Here is a 23,953-nt window from a genome sequence, read left to right as displayed (position 1 = left end):
CACACACAAACTCACAGCCGAAGTAAAAACATAAGTGTGGCTTGATATTGAGTAAGAAAAAAGGTTGATAAACGCTGTGAGAATGGGTCTTCAGAGAGAATTTCGCCGCGATCCCACTGTCTGTTATCAGCCTGCAGCCAGGGAGGAGAATCAGCTGAGCTGCCTGCTCCATGCACACAGATGATGTGTGTGAAGGAAGTCGTGGATTGGTGAATTTGGACAATCAGCGGGGGCTTAACGTAACGGCTACATGGATTGGTCCATTTCGTTTCCGGGTACGGCTTGACATCCAGGCCGTACCCGGAAGAATCAAATGGACAATGACGTATCTCCAACGAGGCGTTTTGGGGAGGTATTTTCTGTGTTAGAGTTTTACTCGCTATAGGGTGTACTTTGAGGGTTTTGACTCTGCACACCGTTTACATGCAGAAAAACCTTCATAACACACAAGGGGACCGGAAAAGCATGACACCTCTCCTTTAACATAATGTGAGATAGACTGTTTGAATCTTCCCTTATTCTTCTTCTTCCAGCCTCTACATGTAATGGACCCAGACCATCCTCTGGCGGAACTTGTCAGAAAAACCCGACTGGAAAGGAATGGCACAGAACCGGTGGTACCGGTGGTACCTGTGGTTGAGACCAAACCAGAGGAAGTGCCAGAACCAGTTGCTCCCAGCGCACCAGCGCAGTACACTGCTGACCGTGAGTATATAGGTTTCTTTGTTTTTTGTCTTTAAATGATCTAATTGTGATCACCTTGGCCTGGTATACTTATTTTTATCCCTTTTTGTTGTTTGCTCTTATTTGAGCACATTAAAACTGCATTTTTGCTGAGCATACTTTTGACCACAGAAAACTGGCGTGTGGTTCTTGCTATTTGAACATTTCTTGATGCTCGTATTCTGCCACTGATGGTTGATCAATACAGCTCCACACTACTAAATGCTGACCACAGTCTATAATTGATGCCAAGGCTTTTTCAACATCTGTCAGCGAAGTTCTATTGAGCATAGAGGTGAACAGGGAAGGACTTGTTTTAGTGTGTGCCAGATTATCATTTTGACCTGCCACAGCATGAGAAAGGTTTCATAAACCGCTAAAAGGGATCTAAACATAGAGAATTAAGTGTTTAACAGTTTTTTTTTTGCTTTCTTTTTGAATGAAATGTATTCATATTACATGAAATATATAAACCCAAGACCGTGAACTGAATTGTAATAGTAAGACCCTTAAACACAGAACTATCATTGCATTATCATGAGGCAAAACTCGTATTAATATGAATAACAGGCCAATGGAATGCCTTTAATCGTTCCCACACAGAAAAGTCCCTGTATGCAACGTTATCATTTCTAGAATGAAGACATACCATCAATACGAATAATGCCTGTCTCTTGTAACTACGTCTGTTTGCAAGGCATATGTGAACCCATCCATGGTGAGTCACATCCAGCCCCTCTTCACGTTATTTATCAGGCTTCCACTTCAACACATTTATGTATGACTCCATCCTCCCTGCTTAAATAAACCCCAACGATCATCGGCCCCTTCGAAAGTGTTAACTTCTCCATTAATGCAATTATTTATTCACCACCCTGAGATATTTGTGTCGGGCCTCCTTTGATCTGATCTTTGCTAAAGAAATAAGACTGTTAACAAATTGGTTGTGATGACCCTCGTTGCTTAGTGTCGTTATATGCATTATTGCTCAACACGGGGCTGCTAATCTGCCCATGCATGTAGCTATGCCGCACTTGATACAATGAGAAAGCCTCCTCTTGTCCTTTCGAACATTTTCGTTTTTTTTATCGTGATGTTAATACAGGGCGTGGATAATAAGCTGCTCCATTACCTTCTTTTATATTGGATTGCCTGCCTTAATTTAGTGTATTAAATCTCTCCCACGGACACTAATGGATATAAGCATGCTAAAGACCTCACCAATAACAGCGGCTCTAACTTTCCCATTAAAGTCAATCTATGAAATATGTCTTACCCTCCGATCATCCATCTATCTGACCATTTATTTCTTTTTTAACCTTCCACATCTTACGTCTTCATCCCAACTGTAACCCCTGTCAAGTTTGTAAATGAAAGCTTCTGCTGTCGTTTTTTATTTTCCTGACCGGCGGAAATTGCACGTGTCATTAATGTCAACCAGCTCAGTGACTAATGTGTTTAATATCACACTGTTCCCACTTTGACACTGACGATTCATTGTGTCCCTGTCCCTGTATTGCCCCCCCTTCCTCAGTGCCCCGTCTCTTTCCCATAAAGAGTCTCTGTAATGCTAACTGATATGAGACATGACCCTTTCACACACAGGTCACGCCTTGATTTTATATTCTCTCACCCCGCTGATTTAAATACATTACTGCAACACACGTATTAAACTTAACATAGTTTGACAGCGAACAGGACAGCGTATGTAAAACAGATAAAACACACACAAGTGTCAGATCAAATCAAATCAAATCAGGTTTTATTTATAAAGCACATTTAAAAGCGATTTTTGGTCGAGCCAAAGTGCTGTACATGTAATAAAAACACATTACTACAAAACACAATAAGTCAGCAACTGAAGGCCCTTCACAACCATATAATAAACATTTCCACACCTCTAATCTCTTGACGTTTGATCACAACAACCACATTAGATGTACAAATAGTGTGCATGTATATTGAGAAAAGCAAAGAGATCATTCAAGGGTTTGGGGGTCCACTTCATAAGGGAAATGTCTCCGCGTTCCTAAAAGGCTATGATCTATTTCCAACTTTTCTTGCCATGAAAATATTATTTCATCACCATGACTGAGCCCAAATGTGGCATTTCTGTTATTTATGGGCTTACTAAACAAGCGTGGTTTTGACAGTTTCTTTTTCCAATTGCCGATGTCTTTTCCCTGACCCGTGGATGTTTTTCTCCAAGGTTGAAATAGATGGCAATAATGGAAAGCCTCTGAAATGAATCCGTAAATCATCCCTTTACTCTTTGTGAACACAAATAACAGTTGCCCTGCAGTTTTCAACCACACAGAGAAACTTCCTACACAATAGAGAATTACACATCACAAAAACTATTAGTGTTGATATCACCGTAGAGTTTAGACAACTGTGACACTCAGCAAAACCAAAACATATGATTCTCTCAAATCTTGTATGTATTGAAAGGCTGTAGCACTATATAATGCAGTTTGTGTCCACATGGATTACGCACAATTTCAATTTTTGAAAGGAAACTACATGATACTTCTCCTTTTCTTTACATTCAAAACTGCAGCAATGTACTATGGGTACTACATGCTCCCTGACGGAACGTTCTGCCTGGCCCCGCCTCCCCCGGGGATAGATGCCAGCTCCTACTATAACAGTATACCCTCAGCTGTCATGGCTCCCCCTACGTCTTCGGAGGCTTTGCCTAATCTGGGAACTACCCCCACGCCTCCTGAAAGTGTCGCAATGGCACCACCTGCTACAGCCCCCCTCTCAGGTCCCCAGCTCTGCTGCTGCTGCTGTTGTTGTACCAGAAATCAGGTAGGAACTAATACACATCCCTGAGGAATACCAGTTTCTTTGGTTTTAGTGACATTCAAATGGAATAGTTAGTGCTTTTGAAATTAGTCCCGATCATGTATTGATACATTAATTTATTTGGAGCTCCTGATCAAGACAGAAACAGATTTCTAATGAGCTAATTTACATTTTTAACTGAAATGCTTTATTTAGTGTTTGTTCTATGCATAGGGTATCATGAATCAGTTACTTAAATGAAATTTGAAATTACTTTTTTCTTTCTTTTAACATCTTTAATTTGCCCCATAAACAGTTCTAAACCTGAAGCTCAAGTTTCCACACCAGCGCCACAAGCCATCATCCCCCCACCACCCGACTCCCAGCCAGTCATAGACCAAGCTGGCCGAGTACGTGCTAGGAACGGTGTTAGTTCGAGGCCGGTGTCCGTGCCAAGAATGATCCACGGTAAGTGTTTCTCAACCAGAAATAAATCTGTTGCTTCCGGTCACATCTCGGTTTTAGAAACTCTTATCAGTAACTTTACTTTGGATATTGCAGAAAGCCTCTTCATCATCCATTGGCTTATCTTCTATAAGTGCTCACCAAACATTTGATAAAGTATGTGTTCTTCCCTCTGTCTACTGTAGGTTTGACTTCCTGCAGCCTTGGAATCAGTACAACCCCTATGTACGAGTTTAAGAAGAATTACTTCATGCAGAGGGAAGGAAGAAGCGCTCCAGAGGTGTGTGTGTGTGGGTGTTTGGGTGTGTGTGTGTGTGTGGTGTGTGGTGTGTGTGTGTGTGGTGTGTGTGTTGTGTGTGGGTGTGTTGTGTGTGTGTGTGTGTGTGTGTGTGTTGTGTGTGTGTGTGTGTGTGTGTGTGTGTAGTGTGTGTGTGTGTGGTGTGTGGTGTGTGTGTGTGTGTGTGTGTGTGTGTGTGGTGTTGTGTGTGGGTGTGTGTGTGGTGTGTGTGTGTGTTGTGGTGTGTGTGTGTGTGTGTGTGGTGTGTATGTGTGTGTGTTGTGTGTGTGTGTGTGTGGTGTGTGTGTGTGTGTGTGTGTGTGTGTGTGTGTGTGTGTGTGTGTGTGTGTGTGTGGTGTGGTGTGTGTGTGTGTGTGTGTGTGTGTGTGTGTGTGTGTGTGTACTGTTTTACACTTGAATGTGTGTGTGTGTACTGTTTTACACTTGAATGTGGTGTGTGTGTACTGTTTTTACACTTGAATGTGTGTGTGTGTACTGTTTTACACTTGAATGTGTGTGTGTACTGTTTTACACTTGAATGTGTGTGTCATAAGTACAAACTGTTTTACACTTGAATGTGTTTGATACAGTCGCCCAGTACCGCTTCCATACTGCAATGAATTCTAAGTATATGGTGAGCATCCTGCCAATGCTTTATCACAGCTCATATGAATGATCAAAACTCCTACGTTAAACCCTTAATAGCTTATTAAAGCTTGCCAAGTATCACATTAGTGGCATGGATATTGTTGAAGAGGAGTTTTTAAAAGTGGGCCAAGTAAATGTTCAGTAAGATATGTCAGGGTAATTATATTTAAATGTTTTCATTTTTTTATTAGTCATAATATTTAGATTCAAAATATCTGTTACATGGGAGTCTTGGCAGAGAAACCAGCATGAAGAGTTTCACATTAAATAACAAACAGACTTAAAATAGAATGGCGGAAAAAAAACAGCCTTAACAATTAAAACAATTTACATCCAACATTTAATTAGCATCCCTAAATAGTCTTCTATAAGGGAAATACAGAACAAGAACAAATTCTGCCACTGACAACCATATAAACCAAATGTAGGGATTTGTAGCCTTATTTGCTTAATTCATAACATATTTGACAGACATTTTGGGAAATAATCATCATATATTTACATGTTATCTTAATGCAAATGTTCTATACTCTAATTTCTTTACTATATGGTCTCAATTGCATTGCTCAGTGGATGTTCGGTATTAGCAGATGAATCTCTCGCAGATGACCTTCACACGTAGGAAAAACAATGTTCTCCCATTGTCCGCTGTCATCAACCTCACTGTTCCCCACCTGTATGTAATTATGTTCAACAGCATTTGCAGCCAACGTTTAGACCTGGGAAAGGTGGTTTTGAGCGTTCACTGCACTTACACTCAACCTTGAAATTAGCTGCTTTTTGTATGCTGATAAGCTAGGACCTGCCATGGTCAAATTAGAGGAATAACATATTGAAATGACGGATGAGAGGGGGGATACAGAGAACAAGAAGGATTTTAACCGGATGTGTATTTCAAACAAAAATGTAGTTTAAACTTGTCATCCAGCCCTCTTTGCAACTATCAAGACCTTCGAGGCTCAACATTCTGCCATTCAATTCGTCTCCGTTGATTTCTGCAATATTATTGAATCGAATTTCAATATCTTGAAACAAAGCAGATTGCTGCATCACCTTATTTTTTAAACAAATTAATCGGTTGACTGCCCATGTGCAGACTTTTCAATTTGACTTATTCAGCAAGGCCAGTGCTGCCAAAGTACTACACATGCTGTCTATCATTGTCCATAACAACTGAAATCCAATGATGCAGAATCATCAGATGTATTTCTCTCTCTTTTTATGTTGCGTACAGCATCAGTGGTCCCTTTTTGTACTTGTAATGTTTAAAGCAGAGCCCCATACAGGCTTAGCGTATGGTGATGGGAGGAATTTGCGCACGATGATCAGCGTTCTCATCTTTGTATCCTCTTAGTCAAATCAATTTAATGTCTGAAAAAATCCCTGTTTTTCAATACAGTATTGGAAGGATAGTAACACAAATAAGATTGATTTTCTTACATAAATTCAGTAACTTTGGAACATCCCAACTTTATTTGACTTATATTGACTGCTGAAGCCTGGTATTCCTTAACTTTTAGAACATCAAAGCCTCTTTGGTTAGCTTCAAAACAACTACCCAAGGGCAACTCATTTAATGTATGTATAGACGCAAGGACGAGATGCATCATATTTCTCCATACTAGTGATGAGTACAGTACAGTTCGCCAAGGACCCTTTAGAATCGGATCTCATGACACCTCAGAAGATGAATGGACTATGCATATTGAAACATATTCACCACAAATCTGAGTTGTTTATCATTTTTTTAAATGCAGTTCATTTTGAAGTTCAAGCCAATCTCCAGGTTATTTATTCAGATAAATAACCTGGGTTATAGTTGGGTTTTACAATTTCCTATAATGTAGATCCTTTTAAGAAAGTGAATAGATGAATGGCGGTTTACCACTAATCTTCACAGTTGGCTGTTGGTTGTAGATAAATGATTTGAATTCCTTTTTAAGTTTACTTACTGAGAGCAAAACTTTTATTTACCAGAATGTTCCAGCTTTTGTGACAATCCTATTCAGAGTGTTCAATAGTTTATACAGGCTCTCCCACGCCACCATCATCCCCCAGAATAAGGAATAAATGTGATTGAGCAGCTAATTAGCGCGTGGTTAGCAGATGAATAGTTGTTTTCTTTTATTGTTATGCCAATGTATGCTGGCTTAAATTCAAGGTTTGTTGAGTCAGAGGAGAAAGTGAGAAGTAAGCAAAAAAGTTTTGTGAGGAGCAGCATTTGTCTTCTGACGGATCAAATCCATTAGCTTGTCAGAGTGCAGAGGAGTGTGGCCCATTATGACACGGCTCCGGCTGCTCCAACAAGCCGCTGCCTGGTTTCTCCATCAAGGAAGCTGCCTCCTGTTTGTGATTTGTGCCGTGGGTAATGGGATGCAGATATCGCTGCTGTCCGTCACTGCTTTTATTTATTGTTTGGTAGTTAATGAAAAGCAAGAAATCAGTCAAAGCAAACTTCAGCAGGATTTGGGTAACTGCTGCATTGTAGAAACATCAAAATACTCTTTAAAACGTCAATGGGATTTTTGTATTTGATTTGGAATAATGCGGAAACACGTTTATGATACTTACACATTTATTCAGGAGGATCATTAACACCACTTGTTATGATAGTTGAAGCATAAATGCAGTCACCAGAAGTAAATAGCAAGCTTTAGGCTGAAAATGACGTCACAACTTGAAGACGTTTATAGTCTCATTGTTTGGAACCACCTGTTTTTATGACACTTGAAGTTTCAGACATTCACATTTATTTAAGTATGGGAGTTTACTGACTTACTAATATAGAACAAAAATGATAAAATCTTGTTATTTTGTATTAACCACATACCTTTATTTCAGACATCTAACCAAAGATACATTCAAAAAGAAACATTGCCTTTAAGATCAAGGAACCAGAAACAGTTAAAATGCTAACTCATTTCATCCATTTTGTAAATAACTTCCAAGTTAAAGGTGTGTACCTCAATCAAAATCCTGCAAACCCTAACTGGAGAGGTCTTTTCTGATTGGCTTAGAGTGAGTTTCTTTCTGCGTCTTCCCCTGTGACCTTTTGATTTTACAGTTTTCTTTTTTAGAATTTATATTCTCCAGGGCCTCGGTAAAGTGCTTTGAAATGTTGAAAGCTCTTTTCAATGACAGCTGCATACTGTAGTAGGAAGCTTCCTTTGAAGCGTTCTTCAACATGGCAACATATTCCTCATGAGGCATTGTCCTCATCACCACCTTTTCCCTTTTATTCCATTAGCGGTTTATATTTGGGAAGGATGCTGAGGGCATGTGGTCCACAGGTGTTACTACAGAGGGTTTCTATTAGGGATGCCAGAAACTGACCATGATCAAAATCGAAAATCGGACAGCCCTGGCGAATATTAATCGATTATTCGACCCCCCCCCCCCCCTGCGGGAGAGAGAAGAAAAAAAGTATTTTCGCAGAGCTTGCATTTGACTTCATTGCACTTGTCAGTTCGAAGTAGTTTCCCACGAGGACTCTTCTGTGGACGTGCCGCTCTGTTCATCTTTAGTTGTGTTCTCACTGGGGGGGGGCGGGGGTCCTGGGGGGGCGGGGTCGGTGTGTAGCAGGCTGCAGCAGCAGTCTGCACTCTGCGCTGCTGGCTTCCTCCAAGTTTACAGTAAAACAAACTGGTGGTGTGATCAATGGTCATTTACAATTATTAATACTATTACTATTATTAGCATTAGTCTATATTTTGGTTGAAACCAAACCAGGAAAAAAAAGAAAAACATAAATAAAAAAATATATAAATAAAATCGAATTTTAAAAATAATCTTCGATTATGGAGACTGTAACGAATAATCGAATAATCGCTGGCATCCCTAGTTTCTATATCTATAGGTTCTATAAGGGCTCTGTGAAGAGGGATGGATCCTACAGTGGGATATTAGAGAGCCAATTCGAGGGGGTTGAAGCTAACTTATTCTTCTTCTAAATGGTAGTCAAAAGCAAAGAGTAAAAACTAATAAAAAGAAAATTATTAATACTGCAATAAATTAATCCTGATCAGATGTATACAGCACCATTCACTGAAATAATGGCATTCTTTTTATGGTCACATGACTTGTTGCAACCCCTCTACCTGTAGCTGTTAAAGCATGTTTACATGATTTAACCTTTGATACCATAAAGAAGCAGGCTTGTATACATTCATAATCACATATGTCATATTACGCATACAAACATCTTTCCGTCTTACAGCAATCTTCATCCAGTTTGCAATAAAGAAGTGTACTGTTGCAATGTGTACAAATACACCATTTATTTTAAACCATATGAATAAAACATATACAGTTACTACAGCTGCTGACTTTAACGTAACTTGCTTTAGAAGATTAATATTTTACAGTCTTGTACTACTCATTATTTGAGTTATTCCCATCGTTTTCAAACAAGATCCTGTCTGTATGCAGCACATGTCTTGCCTAAATGTGGCAATGTGTTGAATTATATATATATATATATATATATATATGTATTTCCCTCACATTGGCTTTAAATGGAAATGACATTCAAGTAAAGGGTGTTTTATCCAGTCAGGTGTGAGAGGAGTGCACATTGATGTGTATGTGTCAGTCAGGTGCTGCACAGCTAACCTGAAGTGCACATTCAAAGAGTGGGCTAAAATGTGGGCCCTGTACAAATGCTGCTTTACTGAAGTTGATCATTTCCCTGTCTGCTTTTTTTCTTACTTCCCACACAGTAGTAACACCTAATTTGTAACATTAAAAGATTGGATCGACTCTAAAGTGTCTTTTGATGCTTTTAATGGTCTACTGACCTTTTCTATATCCACTATAGAGATGCTAAAAGCACTGAAAAACCTCCATTAATCACGGCCAGACGTCTGTTTTCTCCACAGTTGCTGTTGTCTCCTCCACAGAAACACTTACTGTAGCGGTAGCGAGACAACTTTGGAGGTGTAAACTTTAAGTGCTTTAAAATGTGGCAGAGGAGTGATTGCAATGCTTGAATGCCACAGCTTTAGTTTGATTGGAAACGTTTCAAATCCATCTGCCAGTGATGTTCTAAAATAAAGCATCTTTTACTCCATGGGTTTGTGTACTCTCTTTTTTTCCACAAACAGAACGACAGGCAGATGGACAACCTGGATGTTTTACTTTCCCCATTCCAACTGTTTAGCACATTTTACTGCTGTACATCCAACGCTTAATGAATATACATCATGTTACAATGAAGGACAGCCATGGAATCTCATTTTCAGCTCCATCTGTCTCTTGTCAAACTCCTACTGCATCATGAACAACTTGAAACATACCATCACGTTTTGCTGATATGAAGAAATGTTACTTGTGAAAAGTGTTTACTATAAATGGATACGGTTTACGGTGTATATTATCTTATCTTTCTTTATTTCTCCTCTCTTTCTTCATCCAGAGTGAGGCAGCAGATGAGGACGATGATAAGACCGACACCCAGGACTCCAAGCTGACAAAAGGTAGAACACGAAAAATAACATAGTGCCACTTTCACTTCCTCTTACTTTGCTGATTTGTTCAGTAAACAGATGCAAAGCCTCGGGGTAAATACGTGTACATTTGAGCACATATTTACTCGTATGTGGGTGTTCACGCTACAGCTGGTATTTATGCTAGCAATCTCATTTGGTGACATCAGGCTGGAAATGTCTCCGCATAGATGAAAGAGTCTGCTTACCAACAACTGCTAGCGGGACCCATAAAAAAAAAAAGCACATGTATGCAAATCAAGGCATGCATTTTCACAGGCTGTTGTTGTGTGTGGGGGGGGGGGGGGGGCAATAGGCCACACAGCAGGCCGCGAAGAAAATAATAAGTATTCTTCCGAGTAGTGCACAAGTAAACTATCCTGCCTCCCACAATAAGTATCCAAGTCCTATATTAAGGTTATTTCTGTATGGAATGAGGCACATTGTCTTCTCTTTCATCTCTCCTAGAGCAGACTCATTTGATTACACAATAGAAATCAATGTGAGCTTTTTATATAAATAGTTTCAACTCTCACTTTTATTTTTGCCTGTCTGCCTTCCTCCTGTACTGTTGGTTTCCGTCTGTGTTTCTTGTCTTGTGACGCTCTTCTTTGGTTCCTCTTCCCTTTCCTATGTTTCCATATTCTCTGTCCATCCCTCTCTTAATCCTTCTCCCAGACTCTCCCTTTCTTCCATGTCCTGAACCTTTGTATGTATTTGTCATTGTCAAGTAGCAGCCTAATTGCTTTAGTCAATTCATTTTTCATTTTGCTCTGACTTTGTCAAAGGCCAGGGTGCACATGTCTACTTGTTAACAAGATGTACTCTTCTAAAGTCCTTTGTTCTCTAATTAAGATGTCTGCTTGTTTCTCTCTGTGCCATCCCAGCCTCCTTTGCCCCAATCTGTTTTGCAATCAGAGCAAAGGAGAATGACATGCTGCCGCTGGAGAAGAACAGAGTCCGATTGGACGACGACTCGGATGAGGACAAGGTCAGTTTGGTCTTTTCAATATGGATAGAAAATGGAACCGTGACCAAAATACAGTTTGTATGAACCTGCATTATCAATTAAAAATGATCTGTTTTCCTACAGTTACTGGAGGAGCAGGGTCTGAAAGATGTCATGGGTGGGACTGAGATGTTTGAAAAAGTGATTGCCTCATTCAGTGCACCAGAAGAGAAGAGACCCACCCTCAGTTTGGAGGAGCTGGAGGCCAAACAAGGTAAAAAGATGTTTGAGAAAACAAAAAAAACCCTTGTTGAAAATATATTAATCCTGCACTGCTTCGTCCTCCGTACCTGTTTATTCCCCGGCTATCAGGCAATACAGGATAAAACATCAATGAATAATAATTACTTGACTTTATGAATTGCCAACACATGTTTAAAATGTAGTCCGACAACATTTCCACTCTTATTTCCCTGTTTGTATCTCAGTGTGTGCCTTCAGTCGGCCTCATTATGCCTGTCTGATTGACAGAATGTTGATTAGGCATCTGCTGTTGGATATGACACAGGTCATTTCTTTCCTCTATTGAATTTGTGTGTGCTAGATTTAAATTCTCTGCATCAGCGTATAAGTACAGTTGCTTACAAGACATCTTCATTACACCCACTGGCATTCTGTTGCTTTCTGGGAGCGTTGGATTTTGCAGGAAAAGCAAGAGGGGAAGTGTGGAGATGAATAAATCCATTGAGTCTGAATTATGAATTCTCTCAACAGGGTGTAGCCTGCAGTAAGACACGAGCAGTGTGGTACAGCAAACAACAGTCGTATATCTCTCCAAGGCCCTAATGGAGATGCATTTGCTCTATTTTTGTCTCTCTTTTGTTCCGTATGCTTGTAGAATATCTCACACTGGCTTTCCGCAGTCTTTACTAACCTAAAGTAATGCATCAGTGACTTTGCACTCAAACACTTGACATATTACGTCAGAAGGCATGAAAGCATTGTTTTTCTGCACATGGTTTACACTCTGTTGCCATTATCAGGGTTTTTATAGAACATATAGCATTTAAATATAGAAACAAATCTATCTCCGCTGATATAATAAGATCCCCGCTTGCTCAGTTAACCATTTTTACAAAAAGTTCCAGCATAAGGTACTAAAAACACACTTTACTTTTGCATGTTGCCAATTTTATTTTCAAGGTTACAGTCCCATCTCTGAAATATTCATGTATTGTAATGTAGGGCTATAAATTTAAGTAATAGGGTTTTTTACTAGAAGCCAGAAGCTATTGTACTTGAAGTTGATTCATTGCTTCTTGCTACACTTTTAAGAAAATGCAATTGCCGTAGTTTAACGTAAAAAAGACTTGGACAGCTTTGCCTACGTCTGCGTGCCTGTTTGAATGATCACAGAGCAGCTGAAATCTACATTTATATTCTAAACATACATTTTTTCAATCTGTCAAAGAAAACGAGCGGCAAGAGCCAATACCTTTTTTCGATTATCAATAATACATTGGGGCTTACTTGTTAAACAGAGGCACACACCTATAATACAAAGAGTGCCGTCATCTTAAAAAATCCCCATCATTTCTTTTTGACGTGATCAGAAGTAATGACTCGACTATTACATGAGGACTACTTGAAGAGCGTGATTGGTGTGCCTCTCAAAGCTTCTCCATAAAAGATGAAATACTTTAAGTAAAAAAAGCAAATGACAGCAATATTTCAACAGTTTTTCGTAGACTATAAATATGTTATTGCCAGACACCTCTGTTGGATTTTTTTTATTATTTTGTCTACTGTCAATGGATTCAGGCTAGGGTTGAATTGCACAACACCCAAAAACATCTCTGTGAATTGAATAGCTTGCTCTGTGTGGTAAGTATGCCACCTAAAGACCCTGAAAATGTTAATTAATTTTATTTTTTCGCCAAAGTTTAAACTGTTTGGATTTTTTTCCACATGAGAAATCACTGTATTTATGTTTTTCTCTTGTCATAGAGTAATTAGCTTGTGGTAACAAAATGTCATACAAAACTGATGATCGAAATAGGTTGACTTGCAGATACACATGATTGAAGTGGTCTTCCTCAAGTCAGTATTTCAGCAAAATGCCCTTAAGACTTAGAAAGTGGAGATCTTTAAAGGACTGGGTGAAAATCTTCGGATTTCCCTTGAACCTGAGAGAAATCTGTTAAATGAAACCTTTACAAGATGGACAGAAAGACACTTGACACAGCATCAAGGGTCGTGATGGTTCCTGTTTAGGTTCAGTGGAACGATCTCAGAGCTGAGGGCTGTAAAAGCCTAATAAATAGCTGACTGTATTGGCTTTGCTGTGTGGCAAAGTGGCTGTCAGTCAGCAGGCCTAACTCGATCAGATAGCAGGAGAATCACAGGCAGACAGCAGAACGCTAATCTATATTGACGGACTGGGAAACAGCCACACACACACACACACACACACTAAATGCGGTTTCATCGATAAGTACATGAATTGTTTTGGTCGCTGCAGACATTTCCCAGTGGAGGTTTCATAGTGGTGACTTAAAATAACAGAATATCGTAATAAATCAATGTAGAGATGCTATTCAGGGATGATGGGAGATTAAGTCTAAATGTAGATGCACTTTATACACCTAGTTCATTTGTTGAGGGGCTTGCAGAGACTCTCTTGGGGTACAACAATGTATCAAATGGCAACATGGAAACGGTTCAAATGTGTTTCAGGCTATTATGTTTTGTGAAAAAGCTTTAAAAACATAGACTACGTACACTACCTGTGCAACACCAAAGCAGACGGACAGAATTAGGTTAAGACCAAAAATGGAGCTACAAATAGGAATGACTATTGGTGGTTATGATACAGTATGTTCACAACTTGTGTTCTGCTACCCTAACATGACTTAACATAACTGTCATTGTGGGTTTAACCAATATTTTCATTATCAAAGTGTCCATTATTTAAATCACTGTTTAATTCATTCAATTTCATTTTCACTCATTACAGAAACATTGGGTGAGGGAAAGTATTGTGAAATCTTTTCTGCACTTTTCATATGACATTATATACATTTTACTGTACAATTCTGGGCCAAAAAAACTAAGCAAACTTTATAAATGTTTCAATGAAGCACATAAGACGTAAATGTGTCAATCAATTCTTAACTCATCATTTTAATTGTGATGAAACCCACCCATCCATAACAACTTCACAGACAATGAAAGGACATTTTGTTTCAAAAGAAGCTGTTATACATTTTCCCAAATGTAAAACAGTGTGAGTGTATTGGTGATACATTGTGTCATATGAGTCTATAAATACAGCAGTCAGCCTCAGTGTTGTGTCACTGTCTGGGTTACAGATTGATGCTGCTCCACTTGAATATCGTTCACGCTATACTCCAGAATGATTTGCCTCGGCTGCCGGCCTATTTTAAACCCTGAACAGATTACAGTAGCCCCTGCAGTAGCATAACTTAAAAACAACTTGTTCTCCGCCAGCGTTTGCTTTAGACTTCACTCTTGCCTTGTTTTCTGTGTCTCACTCTTCCTGTGACCCGTCTCATCGCTCCTCACCTGTCTATCCCCGACTCGTCTGTGTCACTTCATCTCCTTCCCTCGCAGAACTGTGCATATTTTTCTCCCCCACTTTCACTCAGATATGTCTCCTCTTCTCCTCCTATATTTTGATGCCTACTTTTTTTTTTCTGTATAAACCTTGGATTGCATGAAATTGTCTACCATTGGAGATTCAGTCAGGCCCTATAATGTTCAGTTGGAACTTCAACAGCAAGTTTCTTCTTGTAGGTCCATACTTTTCTGAGGTTTTTTGTTGTGTCTTACACTCTCAATTGTCCTTCTCTGTCTCTATTTGTGTCTTTGAGCCTTCCTTTAGATTTTTGGCTTCCAAATACCGTTTACCTGTAGTGAGAACCAGAGCATAACCCCTCTTTCCCTCCTTTTCTCTGTCTTTCAAATCATTTTCTCCTCACTCATGGCACTATAGCAGAGGTATTTATTGCTGTGGTTAGAAACCAAAAAAAGGACAATGACTACAATTTTCTTTTCATCACCATCTCTCTCCTGTTTTTGCCCTCTCAGCTAAGCAGAAACTAGAGGACCGTTTAGCCGCGGCAGCCAGGGAGAAGCTGGCCCAGGCTTCTAAGGAGTCCAAGGAGAAACAGCTACAAACGGAGAGGAAGAGGAAGGCAGCGCTCTTCCTCCAGACCCTCCGCGGCCCCTACGCTGGGGAGCCTGAGGCCAAGAGAGCCGAGCTAGACGCTACTGCACAGCTTGAGGTAGGGGAGCGCTTAATAAAGATCTGTGTGTGTGTGTCTATATTAAAACAAAAGTGAAGCCAAATCTATTAACATAATGTAACTTCAAATATTATGAATGTTTCACACCTGGCCAACACTAAGTTTTATCAAAAAAACATATTTCTTTGTATCACTAATAGTAGTAGTAGTTGTATAGCATGTAATGTAAAGAGCTGCTTCATATTTGAATGCAGTTTGGAACAAAATGTTAAGTGTGAAATCATTTCTGGCCTCTAATATCACAAATGTTGTGTAAAGGGAGACTCTTTTCTACTCATTGTATTACTTTTCCATCTGGAGCCAAACAGTTTGCTGTGAGTCACGTCACTGAGATATCTGCAACAAGTGTGTGTGTCCGTTGATTGTACGTTTGCATTTTTTTGAATCCGTTTTTTTTTGATAATCAAACCGCCACTTGATATTCAACTAGCTTCGGTTTCCTTTGACATGGTTGGCAGCCCCACTATTTTCTTCAATATGTGAAAGCAAGTCATTTTACAATTTTAGCAATACCAGTCTAAACAAACTTTTCAAACATGAATACAGAATTTAGACTTGTCTCCCTGCACTCATAACCTTCCATTATGTGCTTTTTTAAATTACCACAAAAAGGTTGACATATCTTGTATAGGTACAATCAAAACATTTAGTTCTAACATCCTTGAATTTTAACAATGAAGCTTTTTGGGGTGAATGACACCAACTATTACCACCCACTGACTTCCATTATTCCGCCATTGGAAGTGGATAAAAGATCACAATTGCTGTCGGTAAAATGATTGCCTGGATCCTGCCACATTAATTAGTTGGCTCTGCTTTTTCAATACAGCTTCTTAGTTTGTCTCGATGTTGAATTGCTGCAAATATTTAGTTATATAGTAGAAGTTCAGTAAAAGGTCACATCAACTACAGATGGCTCCGTAACCCCACATATTACAACAGCCTCAATCTTTATGTCTGATTTATAATTTCAAACATGTACCAGATGGCATATTGTGTTATCTTTCCTGTGATGTTTTATTATTGATTATGTTGAAATGAAGTCGCAGCAACCTACAGCTGTTGGATCTCATCTGTGTGCGGCTATATTGATGGCAGTTTCCAGTTTATGCTGCCATGCAATAATATATTAAGAGATGAATGTCCGCTTGCTGGGGGAATATCTTTATGTACATCAGTCACATATATGTCGTGAATATTGGGTAGCAGAATACATTTAAAGATCGCATGAATACAGCGGGTGAAGTATGTCAGACGTTGTTATTGAGCTGCTGTTGAGTGGAATCTGTGCAGAGGCTCTGCTTTGTACGTGTTCTCCTGTGTGAGCAGCTTCAGGCCTGGGAAATTCCATTCAATCATTTCTGTAAAAGGAGGTGGTCTTTGTATGCTGAATGAGTATATCACTACACAGCCATACTCGACTCGTAATGGAGCCTCGTATATTTTCCTTGAACCGCAATGCAATGTTTTTAACAAAGACTGTTTTGAAGACCGAGGGTAGAATCTTTCCTAAGGTCTAAATAGCTTTATTTGTGGTCTTTGTTGTGGGTACGAGTATGGGTTTTTTCTTATTATTTTATTGAATAGAAATGACTATGTAAGTTTTCTTAATGGCATAATGTTGTGTTCTCTTGTATGTTCTCTTGTATGAGGATGCAGGATCCCAAAAAATGCGGACATGGGCAGTTGAAGAATATTTTTCCTCGCGTTGACCATTGTACTTGGTACATTGCACTTTTATTGGTTTTTGAAGGTGATTAAAACCAACAACCAAAGTGCCAAACAAGTGGCATTAAAATATTCTTTCATATTATTAGAAAGGGTTTCAGTAAATATCCTATCCAGTTATATAATATCATATACCAAGATTTTACTGATCAAATCATTTCAAGGTACCATTTAATCTGGCACTCTATTGCATCGTTGAGCTTTGGCACAGCATTTTGAAACACTATTGATTTTAGAGATACTTTAATTTAAATGTTTTGTTTTGTAAATCTTATGCCTTTTATTTTCAGTTGGCTCTGCATAAGTCTATTGCGTTAAGGGTTTGTTCTAAATAGTTTGTCTCTATAGGGGTGCTGGTCTTTATAAAAGCCCATCAGATGACGCATAACTCTGAATTTATATGTTTTCACCTGCTCTTTAATTCCCTCCGAGTGAGGCACAGCTGGACACAAACACACACACACATAAACGTGATGCTTCTTGACTGTCTCCATGTTATATGAACAATAGACCATAAATCATCCTATAGGCTGACATGTGTAACCAGTAAAAAAAAAATCTGTGGTTAACTGATTAACATTAAACCCTTGATCCCTCATTTCAAACCTTTATTTAACCGGGTGAATCCCATTCAGATCATCGATCTCTTTTAAGAGAGAGCTACAGACAGTATAGGGAAATCAATGCAAGATGACTCTCAAATCCTGCTTGTCTAAACTCTGTTGCACACTCCCTACAAACAACCTAATCATTCACGATAAAAATGTATCAAATAAAGCGGCCGTTCTTCTGTCCACCATTTTCAATGTTCTCTGTTTTGGTGCTCTAAATGTTCCTTTTGTTGATTATATTTTGTGTGCCTCAATAATGTACATTTAAAAGTCCTTTTGTCCGTCATATTTAACAAAGACAAAAAAAATGTAAGAACCCTTTATAGTGGTAATAAGACTGGGTGCGATCATTTGATGTGTCGATGGCCTGTCCATTTGATGGATGATGCATGTCAGCTCTTCATATGAGCCCAGCTGACCTGGTGGGCCAGCTGGCAGTGGGCAGGCTCCTGTCACTCTTCTCCAGATGTTCTGTGACACCTGCAGGGGCCATCAGAGTGTACAATCCCTGAAGGAACTACCAACATCCAGGTCATTGGCCTACTAATGAATACATATATGTTAAAGTTAGAAGCTGTTTTCAACTGGTGTCAGTCTACAAAGTACAGTATGGTATTTAGAAAACGTTTGCCATCTCTGTTTGGATTGTCCGTGTCTTATGTGCTATGTTGATGGACATGGAGAATATACATCAAAGAATTATGCTGTTACTTTAACATTACATTACATTACATGTTACTTGTTAGACGCTTTTCTCCAAAGCGACTTACATACTCAATACTGTGGACAATCCCCACAGGAGCAATTTGGGGTGAAGTGTCTTGCCCAGGGACACAACGACATGCTGACTGCAGTGGGGTTTGAACATGTGCTCCCCTGATCCGAACACCAACGCACTACGCCACACGCCTCCCCTTTAAGTTTACTTTTTTTACTCCGTAATTCTGTTGGATATCATTAATTTTTTCAAAGTCAATGTACAGTGCAAGACTAATGATTTGTTATGAAGAAGAAGCCATTTGAAGAACAGGTGATACCTGAGTGGAAAGGCTTGAAGATGATTAGCTTTGACTTTTAGTTGGAAGTAGTCAAAACTGTGTTTTTTAAGGCCAGAAAAAAGGATGGTGAGGTAGTGAAGGTTTTTGGTGCTTTAGATACTGTAGGCTTGAGGACCAACTTGAATGCTATGTTTTTGTAGAGGTATCAACGTGTACCGACTTTTGGATCTGGCAATGTAAGCTCATCTTGTTGTACCCAGTGTTGATGGGTAAATATAACCTAGAGAATAACCTCTGATTTTGTAACTTTGCAATAACATAGTCTTGGTAAATTATGGCTTTTCATATTGTTTTTAAGGGGGTGCAGATACTGTTTACCCACTGATAGGTTTCATCGAACCAATGGGGTGTGTAGATGGCTCAGTCCTAAAGGGAAATCCACTTATTTTATAATTCAAACGCTGTTTATTGGTCTTTTTTTAAACTGCAACTGTAAAGCAAAACAGTTGCATTGGGCCTTTTGTGAAATCTAAAATCTAAAAACCTCCTTTCTGCTGTATCGATTCTTATAATTGTTTAACTGCCCATTGTATATTGATGGAGCACTATTTCAAACCATTTTCAGTCAGACATTGCGGCTTCATCTCTTTTAATAAAGCGATTATATATATATATATATATATTTTCTTTTTATCAGTCGATCATTGGAGACTATCACATCAATTCTGTGTTCATTCACTATGACAGGACAGTTACGGAAAGAGCCCCAGTACTCAGGAGGGGAGCGGAGGCACTTCTGAGAACAGCAACAAATTGGATATTAATGATATGAAGGAATTGGAGTGTTCTCCGCCCGCTCACAGGCCGCCATCAGTGATGGATTTCAAAACTTATTTAGCAGGCAACGCCTTAATTAATAACCATTGTGATCATAAGGGAGGATAGCCTGCTCCTCACAGTGAATTTCCTCTTTCATTTTCTCTTCAATTGACTTATTAATGAATTAAGTTATGTTCTGCTGCCTGCTTTCTTTGATCACCATTTGATCATGTGCCACGGTAAAATACAGAGTATTTAACATGAGAAGGATCTTCTCAACTATATGAAATGTCATTCGCAGTGATTTGTAGTAAATTAACTAATTGACTCTGAGCATGCAGATGATTAATTGAAGCATACACATACTATTATTCTACTCATATCAAAATAGGCGTGCGTTTAATGTCTCTCTTATAATTGTTTGCACTATACTAATGCAGTTTCTCAGCTTTCGATTCATTCTTGTACCCTCTTAAAAGTTATATGGAAAAAGTCCAATTTATTATATTAGATTAACTTAATTCAACCAAAATTGGGAAATTGTTTCATTACAGCCTTATCTAAACATGGCTTTACACGTTTATACCGACCTACAAACAAAATATATATATATATAGGGTACTCTTAAGATTGCTATCCTGACTTTTCTGTAAAGTGTCTCAGGCTGAAGTTATAAGTAGTTTTTCTTAATCAATATATATATTATCTTATTAAGAGAATGTCTCTCCTGGGTGTTCCTCCCCTATTCCTCAGTTTTCCCTCTCCTCTCCTCTCATAACCCCGGACTGCAACTTTTTTCATTGTTACCCCTCTTGCTGTCTGAACTTCCGTATCTTGCTCCAGCAGGTGTGAAGCGCAGACATTTTCTCATCGTGGTGTTGGGATAAGCTTCCCATACGTCAGTCCTAATTTCAAACCAAACCCTGCTCCCTATCATTTCATTATTTCTCCCTTAGCCCAGACACCAGATAGTGCGCAAACAGAAAGGTGTAATAAATATTCCTCTCTCCTCTTCCCTGCCTGTTTGTAGATACTTATTGATCGTCTTCTGTCCTGAGCACTTTCTCTTTCTTTCCTGCCCTTACTTTGTTACCTCATTTGCTTCTTACTTTCATCTTCTTTCATCAGCTTCCTCTCTACATCTTTCTGTCCCTCCCTGTCTCTCTTTTCATGCTCCACCCATGTGCAATTTTTAGCAGATGGGTCTGATTGAATTGGAGAGATTGAAGTAACGCCCCACATTCATTTCCTTTCCGTCTTCCCTGTTCATCACTCATCACTCTGGTCACATCATTTATGTAAATGTGAGCATATAAAGTGTGCCATCGGATGTCTTTCTTTATCTACACGCTCTTTTAGCACCGTGAGTGCATACATAAGTAAAAAGGGGTGACCCCAGGAGCAATATAAGACCTAACCCTGGAAGATAAAATCCAACCCCAGAAGGTTTAGTGTCTCCTTTAATCCACTGATGGCCTGAAACCATCTTTTCAGCGTGAATCCGGCAGCAGGCCAATTTTAAAACGAGCAGACAGAACCACATTGGAGCAATTAGAGGCACTTTGCAGCTGACAGTTGTAGCTCAGCGTGTAGCCCTGTGTTGTGTAACCCACACGTTTTAATCTGCCGAGTAAGGATTTTCTTTTTCCTTATTTATTTTAAGTTAAGAATATGTGAAACGAGAGTGTGTGGGCTTTGACTTTGCCAGCTGGTTAACGAACCCATGTCCTTTTTATTGCATGCATGTGCCTTTTTTTTATTTTTTATTTAAAAAACCTTTCAACCTATTTAATTCCTGTACCTACATCTATACAGCTTGATGTTTTAAAGGTCCTCTATTATACTCTTTTCAACTATATAATATAGGTCTCGGATGTATACAAAACATTTCTCTGAAGTGTTTGGCTCGAAATACCAAAGAGATCATGCATTGTAGCATCCCATAATCCCCTCTGTTTCAAAAGTGCTGATTCTGTATCTGTAGCTTTAAATGCTAATGAGCTTCTGCTGGCCACGCCCCTCTGTGAGATGTTTGGTTTAATAAAACACAATGGTGCTTTAGGAGGAGATTCAGGTGATAAGGTGGGCGGGTGTTACTTTGGTTGGTTATTTTGTATTATTTATTATATATTGGCTAATGTATAGACAACCCTAGAAAACATTGTGACATCACAAAGTGACCCAAAACTGACAGGTTTTTATAAAAATGCATCGGGACAAAAAGGGAGATTTCTTTTCATGTAACCATGAGGGGACACATATTTATGTATAAAAGACATGGGAAAGTGGATTTTGCACAATAGGTGACCTTTCAGATAAGAAACACATATAATACATTCTTTTAATTTATCATTCTGTTTATAAAGTATTTGTGACAATAAATATGGACATTTTGAAAATACGGGATCTGTTAAGCCTGGGTTTTTTTTTCTCACGAAACTGTGTCTCAGGGCTTCTTAACATTTAATAAACTATGAATGTGTCATACCCACCTAACGGGAAGAAACTCAGCTAACTGACGATACGGACCATTTTTAGCGAAACAAAACACAAGTCCCACAAGAAGCGTCTAAATGAGCCCTGAGCGAAAAGATGCTAACGCACTTAGCACAGAACTCACGGTATAAATACTTTATTACTTATCGGATCTGCACAAACAAGATATCAGCTAGCAAACTGAGATTCCACAGATTCTAGAAATATAAGTAGACAAATTATCATTGCTTTGAGAAAAAAGATTATTAATTTACCCCTTTTTAGAAGTGAAAATATAGTCATTTGTACTGGGAATGTCATTTTCGAGCCTGAGACCTGGAAAACAGGCTTGGCGCTTAACAGGTTAATACGGCATTTAAATTAATAAATATTCGTATAATTTCGGCCAGAAAAGTTTTCTACAAGAAAACCAATGAAGTATTCTTCAGCTTTCACTTATAAGGAGGCAAATTCTTCCTTTACCATCTGAGTTATATAATCCTGTAACATTGACAAGGATGGACACAGGGGTATTGCATAAATGCATCTCTAATCTCCGTACAAAATCAGCCGTGTGCATCTCAGCAAGGAGACAAGCCTCCATATTGATTTGTCCACAGATGTACCGAGAGATCAAGCGTTTGGGAATTCATTAATGTCCCTAATGTCAAAGAGTGAGACTGAATGTTAAAATAATCAATACATTGTTTTGTCTTCAAACCAATTTAAAAAGTGAAGGTCTACAGTCCAGATGCGTCAATTCCTCTGCTGACATTTCTTTGTGTCTGATATATTCTGTCAACCATTTTTGTTGTTGTTCAGATACAGGAAGCCCTCTCTGTCCTGTCTGGCCCCGTGCCTCCTCAGATGTCCTCAAGTGCCCCTGCGTACGCTCAGGATCAAAGACCCGCCGTGGAGAACAAAGGAGCGTATCGCAGCAGGGACGCTCCATCCTCCTCTTCCTCCTCCCACTCCACCTCCAGAGGATCGGCAAGGGACCGGGACCGAGACAGAGACAGAGACAGAGACAGAGACAGAGATCGAGACAAAGATAGGGACAGAGAACGAGAGAGAGAAAGAGACAGGGAGAGAGATAGAGAAAGAGACAGGAACAAAGGGAAGGACAAAGACAAGAAGAAGAAAAAACACAAGAGGAGGTCAAGATCGAGATCAAAGTCAAAGTCGAAGAGCAAATACTCCCTCCCCAGCGCCTACAGGAGGTCCCGCAGGTCCCGGTAAGACATTTTGGCCCCACAACTGTCAATGGAAGGGCCAGAGAAGCTCTAAGTATCCCACAATTCAATTTGATCTCGATCCCAAGATGCTGTGATTGGATTACGCGGCCACATTTCTCACTGTACGACAATGTCGCGTTAACGTTTCCAATTCAGCAAGATAAATTAGTCTTTTAGGACAACACACTGCAGCCGCGGCTAGTTGCCACAGACACAGCAATTTGGGAGGAGCACTTTAAATGTCTTCTTTTGTGTCGTTATTTTATCCTGCAGAAATAATTTCCTTTAACGGGACAGTAAATATCTGAAATATACTGAATCGAAGACCAACACACACTGTTGTTAATGCAGTGCAAACTATTTTTCATTTAATCGTTTATTTGAACCGGGACAGTGCACATTAATGAACATTTTAAACAAAATA

General features: G+C 39.2%; 1 protein-coding gene across 1 annotated transcript in view; it reads left to right on the top strand.

Annotated features, from left to right (window-relative positions):
- Window positions 1-23,953, top strand: part of sfswap (splicing factor SWAP) — a 49,095-nt gene that overhangs the window by 9,634 nt on the left and 15,508 nt on the right. Inside the window, 12 exon segments of the mRNA XM_034123306.1 lie at window positions 534-717; window positions 3,284-3,483; window positions 3,485-3,537; window positions 3,830-3,942; window positions 3,945-3,981; window positions 4,164-4,203; window positions 4,205-4,258; window positions 10,317-10,377; window positions 11,274-11,377; window positions 11,480-11,609; window positions 15,446-15,642; window positions 23,117-23,529. Coding sequence (XP_033979197.1) covers window positions 534-717; window positions 3,284-3,483; window positions 3,485-3,537; window positions 3,830-3,942; window positions 3,945-3,981; window positions 4,164-4,203; window positions 4,205-4,258; window positions 10,317-10,377; window positions 11,274-11,377; window positions 11,480-11,609; window positions 15,446-15,642; window positions 23,117-23,529 — 1,586 coding nt within the window.

This window comes from Trematomus bernacchii, unplaced genomic scaffold (assembly GCF_902827165.1).
Source record: "Trematomus bernacchii unplaced genomic scaffold, fTreBer1.1, whole genome shotgun sequence".
NCBI classification, from domain to species: domain Eukaryota; kingdom Metazoa; phylum Chordata; class Actinopteri; order Perciformes; family Nototheniidae; genus Trematomus; species Trematomus bernacchii.
Note: the sequence above shows the minus strand (reverse complement) of the source record. Positions and strands in the feature narration are given on the sequence as shown.